The sequence below is a fragment of the Poecilia reticulata genome, linkage group LG20 (assembly GCF_000633615.1).
Source record: "Poecilia reticulata strain Guanapo linkage group LG20, Guppy_female_1.0+MT, whole genome shotgun sequence".
Lineage (NCBI taxonomy): Eukaryota > Metazoa > Chordata > Actinopteri > Cyprinodontiformes > Poeciliidae > Poecilia > Poecilia reticulata.
Genome location: NC_024350.1, coordinates 6,236,448 through 6,249,398, shown reverse-complemented (window position 1 = coordinate 6,249,398; position 12,951 = coordinate 6,236,448). Strand labels below are relative to the sequence as shown.

The 12,951-nt window shown below is 38.1% G+C and overlaps 1 protein-coding gene across 1 annotated transcript in view; it reads left to right on the top strand.

Annotated features, from left to right (window-relative positions):
- LOC103482359 (collagen alpha-1(XXI) chain-like) overlaps window positions 1–12,951 on the top strand; it is a 64,104-nt gene that overhangs the window by 27,199 nt on the left and 23,954 nt on the right. Inside the window, exons 19-21 of the mRNA XM_008438486.1 lie at window positions 9,322–9,375; window positions 12,505–12,549; window positions 12,634–12,687. Of these exons, the coding sequence (XP_008436708.1) occupies window positions 9,322–9,375; window positions 12,505–12,549; window positions 12,634–12,687 (153 nt within the window). The remainder of the gene's footprint in view (window positions 1–9,321; window positions 9,376–12,504; window positions 12,550–12,633; window positions 12,688–12,951) is intronic.

Below are 12,951 nucleotides of genomic sequence, written 5' to 3'. Positions count from 1 at the left end.
TATATATATCAGTGACGTGCTGTGAGGTTCTTTGCTGGTGAGGCACTGACTAACGACTTATATAGACACCATGCATGTTGTTGGACGTATGGAAATTTCGCGCATGCAAACAACACTGGGGGGCAAAAAGACTGATGGCTGACATGTCATCCATAGCCGCGTTAACTCAGTGAAACTTAGAAATGTAGGTATTAATTTGGTGCTATGATCCACAGCAAAGGGAAAGAGCGAGAAAGCACTTCTTCGCTCTGTACCGCCAAACTACAGGCAGACTCGTTGCCATAGCAACTGACAACAATGCCACTTCTTGTTTTAGGATTTAACACCAAAAAAACATTCAAGAATTTTGCACACAGAACAGAATATTCAGTATGTTGTTGTAGTACGTTTTAGGCTTAATGTTTTATTAATAAATAATTGCTGTGGTAGATTAGCTACCGCTTCTACTTTACTGAATTATTTAGACATACAAACTGCAGCCCACAAAACGTACATTTCATTAAAAACCTAAACAAAAACATCTTATTGCTGTCTTAACTTTACTTATCCATGAAATCCATGCACCCGTAATTCTGCACAAAAATATCCGTTCATCCAAAGCCAAGTTTGTCCCCTACATGTCTTTTCTACTCCATTTGAGAATCATCAAACTGTCTCGAAGTAAAACTTTAATCTCCGGTTTTGGTCTTCCTTTAGTTATCATCTCCTGCTTCAATTGAAAATCCACTTTAGAAAATTGTTTTAAGTGTAGAAATGTAGTCTTTTATGTTGACGTCAGAAGAGAGAAGAAAACAAATATATGGCTGTAGCTTCTGCAAAAATAGTTTATCCTGCTAATTATCATAGTTTTGTACTTTGGGTTCTGGGGGAAAGGAAATTTAGCAATACTAGTAGTGAAACACTTACAAGTTAACAATATTATTCTATAAGAAAAACTATGAAAGCACAAAACACCAGTGTCATCACGTAAAACAACGAGCTTGTCACTCATTAATACCACATGATCAGAGCAAGACTGAACTATAGGTTACATGAGAAGTCCTCCTGTGGTAACTTCGCCCGAGCTAAATGAGAGAGCACAAGCACACATCTGCAAGCATGTGAGCACGCCCACCAACAAGCAAGTGTGTGATGCTATTTACAGTCCTCTCTGAATTCAACTTTGTCTTAGTAATTTTAGATCCTTCCTGTTATCATGATAAACTGTTTTCCCCAAGAATCTGGAAGTGTTCTGCTCCAACAGCTGCGTTTGTGTGTGTATGTTTCTATGAAGTGAAGTTAATATAGAATGACAACTAACTGCTGCTAACTGTGTGTTAGAAAACAACAACAACAAAGAAGCCATACTTGGTATTTAATTTTTTGAAACAAACAACACAAAGTTGCATTAAAATGTCCCACACTGTAAAAACACAAAATCCTACCAAGTATTTTTGGCTTAGTTTCTAGTGCAAATATGTAAGCACAATTGAAAAACTGAAACTATATAATTTGACATTATAATAGTTACATTGTTGTGTTAACAACTGGTTGTTAATGCTGGTGGAAAAGACAAAGATGACAGGAAGTGGTGGGAGGAAGATGGCGCAGCAGGTTTTTAATGACTTATATGATTTTAACAATTTCTTATTCAATGTTCCCATTGAACATTGAATAAGAAATTGTTGAGAAAAATTGTGTTTTTTCTCGACATTAGCAGAACATAGGCAAAGTTTGGTGCACATTTATAATGGAAATGGCTTCTCCTGCTTTCCCCAATCAGCGGCTAAACAAGTCGGATTGTGTTCACACGTCTCTCCAGCCAGCAGAGCAAACAGCTCATATCCTCAGTAGGCTGTTTTTTTCTGGGAATCTGGGTATTCTAATGACCCAAGGAAGTTTTTCTACACTCCCCAGTTAGCATAGAGTTAAATATTTGTTAAAGTAAGAGACGTCTACAGTCCTGCTTATGCTGCAGTGCAGAAGTACAATTCTCACAGAGCCTGCAGGGAGTGAGCAGCCAGTGATAATAAGAAATCAAAATAAAGATCCACATGTGAACCAAATTAGCACACGGTGTGGTCGCCCGGGGAAACATCGCCGGCCTTCCGTAAAAGATTTCTTCTCTGTCATCCGTGACAGCTCCATTGCATGTTAATGAGGCCTACAGTTAGATAAACTGTGATAGGCTTCAGGCTGTCACTGTGGCCTCTAATCACTGTGCTGGTCCATTTTAGCATCCACACAATAAGGCAAATTTCCAGCAAACAAGAGAGTGACGTGGCAGTGAAGATTAAAACATACCTTTGATGAAGGATTAGGTCTGTTATTATCAGAGTTTACAATTGTGATTAGGAGAAGCTCAACTGGGGAGGTGTGAAGTTTGATGTGACAAAGATACCGTTTCGCATTTCTTCCCTATAATCAGGAAATGTATAATTGTCATCTGCGAGAACAGTAAGTGGTTTCAGTGATTAAAATGAGAAACTTGCTTTTGAACCCCTGAATGATGACCTACTATCAACAAAATTACCAACTTGTGCAGACAAACGATGGAAATCAAAACGAAGCAAGTGAAAGTCAATGTTGGGTTGTCTTTAACCTCTGTGTTTGCAATTTGCGAGAGACTTCAGAGGCCACCTAAAAATAAAACTCAGCTTAACTCTAAGCTGCTCTTAGACCACCAAATTGTAGCATCTGGAAGAAGCAAAAAGGAGATCTATACGTTGTGTTTGGGGTTTGGCTTCACACCATAATCACCACTGATCTTCCTCATCCATCCATCCATTTTCTGTACACCCTCATCTCTCATGAGGTCAGGAGGGGTGCTGGTCACTGATCTTCCTGTCTAATCCTTTTGGTCTTGATTTCAGATGCAGCATTTAAATCAAAATTTCAAATAAGTGTTATGGAAGCATGAATCCAATTTCTGACTAACCAAAAAACTATTCCTTCACCAGAAAAGGAGGTTTTGTATTGATCAGTCAGACAAAACTCACAATTTATTCAACAATGGCTTTTTTTTTTGACATTACTGACGTGAACCAATCTCTGTATGTCTGTATGTATTCTCTGTCTCTGTTTAAGCCTTCTGCACAGACACAGAGCTTCTTCTGTAATGTTAAATGCAGCATTCAGTATGTTTGTTAGAGGGAAACAACTGAATTAGAGTCTGTTTTCTTTTGAAGTGTCTCACCGCACTACGCACATATAAAGCCCTTGCGAGTGGCAGACCTCACAATTACACAGCCGAGACGCCCACCACCGCCCAATAAATGACAACAGGACATAAATCTGTCTAGAACAGGAGAAAATAGACAAGTCCAGAGAAATTGGTGTGATGCTGTCCTTGTGTGAAGGCAGACTAATCCCCGTCCACGATTACGTCCTCTTAAAAACTGGAACATCGTCACATCTGGGAGCGATGTTGTTCTAAAAACAAATGTCAATAAAAAAATACAGGCTTCTAAAAAAAACACCGGGAACCACAATTGAATGTATTTTGTGTCTGGAACATTGTTTCAAAGCAAGGATCAAGCAAGGCAGTAATTAATTCGCTACAAGGTCTAGGATGTCACAGTCGAGGCCTGTAAATGGCTTCTTACCGTAAATGAAGCTTGAACACAGCATTAGCCTGACAAGACAAGTTGGACACAACAATCAATGCAGAATACAGGTCAACCCAAGGAACACAAAGTAGTGTGTCGAATTACAATTCCCACTACTTGTGCTTTATTGTTGCTAACTTGCTTCCAATAAAACAAGGCCTTGCAAAAGTGCAAAATACCCTATGACCCTTTCCACAGTTTGTCACATAAGAACCACAAGCACTTTCTTAAGATTTTATGTGGTAGAACAACAGAAAGTGGTGCATGACATGATTTTTAAATGGTAGTGTGGGTTTATTTTCATCCCAACTGTCGGTAAGGCAAACAAATGGTAATGCCCAAGGACAAAGGTACAGAAATAACAAAATTGTTCAAATTTAGCACAAAATAATTTACAAAAATCCATGGAAAAGCTAATTTTTCAAAATTCTGGAAAAAGGAAATGATGGCAACCAAGACAAACATGGCTAACATAAAACAGACCAAACAATTAAGTGAATATATATACACAAAGGCTAGCCTACAAGAAATGAGCAGTAACACTAAGAAACAACTATGACAAACACATGAAGATAATTCAAAACAACACATTATAACTACAACACAAATGTTAAAACTAATGGTCTTTTCTACCCTAATTGTCCTATGTTTGATTGGCACCAAATTTGCAATATTTGTTTCACTTTCAGCTGCTTTTCACCACTGTACTACAATGGTGAAAAGCCACTGTAGTACAATGGTGAAAAGTAAACTTTAACTTTCTTGACGTAATTTCTTCCTTTGTGGTTTTGGCTGGTTGTTCTAGTAGAACAGGGTATTTAACTCCAGTCCTCGAGGGTGAAGTGTCCTACAATATTTAGATGTGCTCCTGGTCAAACAGTCTTGAATCAAATGGCTTAATTACATCCTTAGTATTCAGCTATGTTCTCCATATTCTTGCTAATGCCCTGATTATTTCACTCAGGTGTGTGGAAGCAGAGACACATCTAATAGTTGCAGGATATCGGTCCTAGAGTACTAGAGTTGGAGACCCCTGTGCTAGAAGGTAAACCTCAGAACAATTCTGAAGCCTTTTGGAATCCCCAATAGATTTTCTTCCAGGATTGAATTGTATTTATCTCCGTCCGTCTTCCCAGCACCTCTGACAAGCGTCCCAGTGCCCACAAAATAAATTTCCTGATAACACGGTCCTTTTAAGACCATGTTTCATGGTAGAGATTGCTGAATACAAATGCAAGCTAGACTTTTTCAGATTTGTACTACAATTTTGTAAACATTTTTAAAAGTCATTCACTTCAAAATCATGCTGTTGGTCTGCAATATAAATTCTTAATAATAGCGATAATAAACTTTGCTTTACATCTGTGATAAGCACGTGTAAAGCTTTGCTGTGACTTTTCCTTCCAAGATCAATTTGTAGATAAACAGCTGGGGACAATTATGAATGACTAAGGGAACAAACCGACCTGTGTTTGAAGGGAGAAGATGTTTTCTTGGAATGATGTTGTGTGATGGGGGTGAGCTGCTGTTCTTTAATGTCTGCGGGATCCAGTTGAACTGGTTGTGGAATCTGATAAGACTTATTCCTGGCTTCCATTAAGCGGCTTTTCTGGGCACATATAGTTTGTATGTGACCACAGGGCATAACCACAACACTATGGTGAGATAAAGCTTAGGAATCACTGAGGAGGATCTCATGGCTGTGACTTAGATATGTTGCAGGAGCGCTTTTTATTTTTTACCATTTTTTACCACAGTGCCTACAAAATATACTCAAACCCTTGGATATTTTACACTTTGTATTGCTTTTGCAACATTTCCCTTCCCAAAAAACTTCTTTAATGTCACAATTAAATAGAAGTATTTAACTTAAAGTAATTGCACAAATATTTCCCTCCTGCCCCCATGTATCTTTAACTGGATGCTTCAGGTCATTGTCTTGGTGGAAAATAAATGTTCTCTGAATCCGCATCTCTGCCAGATGGAAATAACCATCCTCAAGGATTTCCCTGGATTTCTCTTAATTCACTTTACCTTTAACTTTTACAAGCCTTCACAGATCTGGACGGTGTGCTTGTAGTTTGTTCAGTGTCTGCCTAATATAGCATCTTGTCCAAGGACCACATAACTCCATTTTTGGTTTCATTAGGCCAAGGAACCTTTTTCTACTTAAAAGTTCTTTGGTGGAAGACATGCTAAAAGACATGTCTTCCACATGTCTTTTAGCAAATTGTAGATCAGCCTTTATCTGAGTTTTCTTCAACAAAGGTTTTGTCATTGCTTCTCTCCCATAAAGATTTGACTTGTGAAGAACCTGGGCAACAGATGTAGTTTGCAGAGTCTCTCCTATCTCAACTATTGAAGCTTGTACCTCCTACAACGTAGGACTCAGTATGACTCAGTATGTGCAGATCATTCCCTTATTTTCATGGATAACTGTTTCTGACATCCCGGTAGGGGGAATGTGGCCTTACGTTTTCTGTTTGGCTTTTTAGTTTGAAATGAATAGAACTGATAATGACAGTTTAATCAAATGAGAACAAACCAGTATTTACCCTTGAGACATAGTAAATTAGAACTCAGTGGTAACCTAACAGAATGACAATCTAGTTGCAAGATCATTGAAGGAATCCAGAGGGCATGTGATCTACAAATGAATTCCAAGCCTGTTGTCCCAGAATACATTTTACAGCTTGTTTTACATGGTCATTGCTAGTACCAGTGAAATGCTGTGGTTTACTCTGGGACCATTTCAAATACCTCTTGCATCGTAACAGTCAGCACATATAACTGAGCAGTATAACTTGCTTTGAGCAGCTTCTGGGGTCTGACAGATTGCTGAGGGATTATTTGGATATGTTTGTTTGTGGTCTTTAGTTTTTTTGTTTTTACAAGCCGCCTGCCTGTCCACTCACTTGGTGCAAGAGCTCTCACCACAGGACTCACCACACAAGCTGTGCCCATGCATCAGTAAAAACTGCTGCCAGATATGAACTCATGTCATAACCAACAGTGTAAAAAACCCAGAAAGTCCCTCAGATTTTCAGTACAGGCATGTGGTTTTGATTGATACCAAAACCAATGTCTGAACCAATATTCAGACAGTAGATTCCACGTTCCGGGTGTGTAGCACACATTGATGGAAGCACACCTCCTTTCCAGAAGGAAAATGCAGCGTGCAAATGTCAGATAGTCCTTTTTCATGCCTCTTCTGCTCACCGTGAACATTGCTTGCTGCTTGCTCACCTAGTTTGTGTTAATGTTCAAGAAGGTGTACAAAAGAACATTACACAATGTTGGAAGTCTTTGTACCTTTTAACCAGTTCCATATTTTGCTATATTCCACCAATCAAACTCCAAAGGCTCCTGCATTCTCAGGCGTACTGTACGAACCCTGTGAGCCATGCAGACTGCACAAGCACTTTCTGCACACAGTTGGAATTTCATTGTCAAGTGTACCAATTGTCTGCATTTCTCGTGACATATTCCTTTATTTCCCACAATCCTAGTGGATACTCGCAAGTTTGGTGAGCTAGTTAGGCGTCTAAATGGCAGCCGCCATACGGCACGGGACAGAGTGGCAGTTACATTGAATGTTCTTGCGACTGGTTGTGCTGACTATGAGCTTTATCAGCACGGTGTCACATGCAAAACAATTTGATGTGAACACTGTGCTGAGCAGTTTACACAGAGTGTGTGTACATGGTCATAGTGTGTGTACATGGTCATAAAAAATGTTCTTTGCATGGACTTCGACTTTGAGGCCAAGTTGAGTCTGTGTTGAGGACCTCCACAGACTGAAGTACACCCAGGTATGTTGGAGCCTTAAGTGCTGAATTCAGATTACATGTGACAGACTAAGAAGTGCAAAACTGTGAAATGGGAGGATATGATATGATATGATTAATGATTTTCATCAAATGAAATAGTTGCTAGATGAAAGCCACTGAAGATGAAATTACAATTTACTCCCCTGCGTCCAATAAGGACTTGACTGTACATCTTCCCCAAAACGAAATTTCATCCCTGTGAAACATTAGCTATGCCAGCATATTTCTCTGGGGACACTTATCAGTAAGAGAAGGACAGCATGGATGGAACTAAACACCAGATAATTCTATTAAAGGTCAGAAAAGGCTCAAGACTGCAACAGAGGTTAACCTTCAAGCAGGTTGGTGATAAGACCTGCTTGAAGGTGAGCACCTGCCCTTTTTTGTCTGGAAAAAAGTGCCCTACTGAATTTTTGTATATGTATATTGTATTGCCCAACATAGCATTTCTGGACTTATAGTCCTACATTTACATAGGTGTTTCACTTAACAAGGATATAAGGATTGTATAACTTTTATCTGGACATGGTTGATTATCTGGACATTTTGCCAGAAAAAGTCCAACGGCACAACATGGCACCACCTCCTTTTACTGTTTGCCACTAATGCCTCTCACTAGATTTCTCAGCTACAAGGCTTGTGTTAGCTTGCCAATTGTTAGGCATAAGAAGGAAAATTAATATCCCCACCTCACCAATAAAAATAAAAACAGCATCAGTTGAATAAATCTTTTGAAAATATCAGAACAGTTTACCCTAAAGTACTTTTTGTGGTAAGGAGGGAAAGGATGTTATTAACTTCCTCTGTCAAACTTCTTAAAGTGTCACAGTAACATAAAACAAGACCACACTATGAGTAACAGCAGCACTTTCATTTATGTTATGTGCCAGTGTGGAATCAAAAGAAGTTTAGGGTTTCTCTTCTGATGCTTTCAGTACTGAAAGGGAAAAATAAGGAGGTTGGTGCATAGCAGTAAATCAGTGTCTCCTGTCTTGGTTCTACTGGACCTGCATTCTACTTATCTGGATAAACAGATGTCAAAGAGCAGCAACATGCAAAAACACATCTAGACTAATGAATTTCCAATTGGATTGATTAATCTCATCAGCACAAAAAGAAAATAAAGTCAGCAGGCCATTAAAATGGTGTCTTTATATTAGTCTGTTAAAAATAAAAAAATCAGTCAAATAGCTCATGCAAAGTCACAGCGGTCTTTAAATCATTGCACTGGCTTTTTAAAATTTTGTTGACATCTTATAGGGCTCTGGATGGACTTGGACCTAACTACATTTCAGGTCTGGAGCATGCTAGCTGCTCTTCACTCTGCATTCCCACAACCAACCAGGGGAATGTAGCATTTAGCTTCTAGGCTACCTGGGCTCTGGAACAAACTACCTGAAAAGCTGAGATATGCATAAGTTGTTGGTTCTTTTAAATAAGGAGAGACTGCTGCTTTCCCACAAATGTCAAATTTTATTTTTTTTAAATTTTGTATGTTAGATTTTAACATTCTTTCTTCTGCTTCCTCTTTTGTTTTCAATCCATTTTTGAATGGTGTTGTGAAAATGCACCTGCCTTGCCTTGTGTGTTTGACAGTTTCCTGTTTTTCTTTTATTGTTTTATCAATTCAACCTGCTGAGAAACACAGATGTATAGTAGCCCTTTGGGTAATTCTGGAATATTTACATTCCTATGATTATCTCTGTGCATATTATATTCTAAATAAACAAATAAGTTTCTGCTACAGAGAGCAAATGGATAGAGGATTGTTGCCTACCAGATGTAAGACGTTGGACGATTTTAATAGGACATTAAAACAACGAACAAACAAAAAATGTCCAGTGAATCTAATACCACCATTGTTTTTGATGTGGAATGCACTGCCATGGTTCTTGTCTCCTCAGGGGGAGACGGGTAATGTTGGACCAGCTGGTGATGTTGGACCTAAAGGTGCCCCGGTGAGTTGACATAAATATTACGTTTGTGAGTACATGTATGGCCATGGTTTTTATCACAAGGTCCTTATCTGGTTCCAACCTCATAGAACCATTGGAGCTCAACCCCAGACAAGCTTAATCCCACAGGAAACATTCCAGAGATGCTTTATACTGAAGTCGGACTTGTTTTGGTGGTACAAAATGTTAGCTGATTGGTGAACAGTCAAATATATTATACAGCTATACGAGAAGAAGCCCTAGAACATTAACTGTTTTAAATCCTCAAGCTAAAACTCTATCCTTTGAAACTAACGTACATACAGAGACTCTAAATGTCCACATTTTAATATCTGAGTGGAAAACTCATCACAGTCACACCCCGCAACCACAACCACACTCTCAATTTATAGAAAACAGTTATGACTGCACATTCAAATGCATACACAAAGTAACAAAAAGTTCTTATTTTTCTCTTTCGCTCATTGTCCCCTTTTGATTAGTGAAATCCAGATATTCCCTAACATGTATTTTTGCATTGCTTGATCATTCTATTTTATAGAATGATCCACCACATTTACACCACATTTACACACTGATGGAAGCACACACTCCTCTGTACATCCATGCTGTTTGCAGTATTGCACGCTGAGCAGATTCCCCGCTGGAACGAAAAGCCAAACTCCCCCTCCCTATTCAGACTCACAGGAATCTTCAACTCTGAATGGAGTTAGTTTTATGGTTCCATACAGTTTTACTGTACTATATATTGTCTTATTGTCTTGTAACACAATCATCATAAAACTGTTTCCAAGTTCATTCCATCGAGTTGAAGATTTACTGTTCTACTCACAGACACGCAAACCCTGTTTGTAAAAGAAGACCCATGCATAATATGTCTGTTTAAACAACAAAAAAGCTAGAGACTATTTACAGGAGTTATAATTCTATATGAAATTTGAATATAGCAATATATTCTAGCTCAGGATTCATAGCAAGATTTTTGCAATTTTTTATGTTTTATATGTTTTCATATAGATTGCGTTTTTTAAATCATAAACTAGGTTTTAAAATGTCTGCAACCACTGTACATTTACTAGTCAATTCAATTTATTTTTAAATTTTTTAAATTCCTATCTCTAAAGTGGTCCCTACTGCCAATAACGTTGTGAAAATTAATCTCTTAGTTGTTGTTGCAACTGAGATTTTATTATATTTCAAACTAAGCGTTTTAGATGTTGAACTATAGATCATCAAATGTGATCCAGACTTTAGAATAATGTGAAAGAGTCCTTTAGTTTAGAGACAAAAGGAAGCTGTCAAGCAGATGCTAACTGTGGCACTACCACAGAAGCTAACATCTAGACTAGAGTCTTCCTTATCTGCGCACTTGGGGATGCGGCTAATTAGCGCTCTGGAAACACTAAGCTAGTAGCATGCACCTAGCTTGAAGCACTTGCCTTGAAGGCTCTAAATAACAGTTTGCCTTTACTTCTCAAAGTCTCGTGCTAACAGTAGCTACACACTGCTTAAGGATACGCTCAATAATGACATATGTTCTAATGACATTACTGTGTTAAAAAAGAAAACAGAACTCCTGGAATTTGGTTAGAAACTGGACTTACTGGCTGTTAAAGTTGTAACCATCAGAAAGAAAAGCTCAACTCCTCCTTGCTCTTGGTTAATTTAGTCTAATAATTTCTCTGTATCCTGCTTGCCGTCTGCTCTCCTCAGGGTGGAAGTATGATTTGGTTTTGATGGGCAGGTTGAGCTTCACATAGATCATGTATTCTCATCCATACACAGACCTAATGACAGAGCTGAAAGATACTGGTTGAACATGACTACAGTCACAATGGAGAGCTAAAAGTAGATGACGAGAAGCTGAAAATAAAATAAATCAATGAGATATGGTTTCACATCAGTCTCCAACAGTAACCATTTAGTCTTTTTTTTAAGTGTTGTCAAGGGGAACTGAGAAGTTGCTAAGTATCAGGGAAAGAATTCCTATGCAGGCAATGCTAAGATTGTATTCAGCATTAGTTTGTTTAGCGCCAGTGCTAATGCTTGATTCATATTTATTACCAAGATGTGCTCCTAAACTCTGAGGTAGTTTTTTTTTACAATTTACCCTTTAGTTGTTAGGAAAATGTAAATGACAAACCAGGTTAATTATGCTCCTTTTTAACCTAGGAGGAGAACCAAGATGTCTGAAATTATGTTATTAACTAGATTAAAGAAATGTGAGAAAGTACATTTTATTAAATGTTATAGATTTTACTCAAGTGTCTTTTATTTCAGTGTCTTTGTACTAAAATAAAACGGATGTAAAATATTACATCATTGTGTAATGGTTCTTTCATCTATCTGTGTGGGTCAGTAACAGTAGTAATAAGGTGGTAGTAAACATGATAATCACAGACATACTAAAAATGATAGAGCACAGATGATGTTGTTTTAACGGCAGTCGTTCCAGAATTTTTGATTGAACTCATCTTGCCATGCAAAAACCTGTTGATTCCGGACTTATCCAAACACACTGCTGAGGATCATCTTTCGCGCTATATTCAAGTAATGAAAATATGTTAAAGAACATGTTAAAACTTGGCACTAAAGCATGTTTTCAAGTTTGAATCCTTAGCTCTTTGTGTCATTCAGCAGGCAGGCCTTGGGGCTTTGGCTTTAGATTTGCTTTAAGATTTCTGTTTTTTCAGCACGCTCAAAATCATCACCTTTACCTATAAAAAAAATGCCTGGCCAAGCAAGAAAATGCAAGCTAACACCTCCTATTCATACTGCCATAAACAGATTTGTTCCAACACAACTCCAGTGTTTCAAAGATTGTTTTTCAAATTGTAAAACTCCAAGATAGCAAAAATATAAAGTTACTGTTGCTGCTTTGGGTTGTGAAGATGTACTTTAAGAAAGAATCTGATGAAATATTCTAACTCTTTCAGAATAACAGAAAATATTAGCATGATGGAGGCTGTGGAGAAATTCTTATTCTATAATCTTTTTTCCAAATACTGTAAAAAGCTACATGTAATGCTTTCCATCCGTAAATATAAAGCAATATTTATCAAAACCCTTCTTTAACTTGGCTGAACGGGACATAAATTTCATCTCAACTTTCTGTTCTTCTGTCATCCACAGGGTCCCATCGGACCTCCTGGTGAAACTGGCCCACAGGGATCTCCGGTAATGTCTGAACTAACTTGTGTTGGTGTTCTTGTTGGTTTAACATCCGTAACACATTCCCTTTGCTTCTGAATCCACTGTTAGGGGGAACAAGGCTTAGCTGGGCTTCAGGGGCCACCTGGTCTGAAAGGAAACCTGGTTAGTACTCTTTCAAGTTTCAAAATGTTTTGTCAGGACTCAATTAGTAAGAACAGATAAATACTTTTTTCCCCAATTTGTATGTATTAGAAATGTAACATAACTAAAAGTGAGCATTAAAGCAGGTAGAGGAGGATGGGTTTGGTCCTTGCTAAGTGTTTACAGTTGTAAACACTTTTGGATAATCGGTCACCTTTCCGCCCTCTAAGATACTGTTCTAGTCTTGTTTTTTGGAACTCCAGATAAAGAATGCCTTCAATAAAA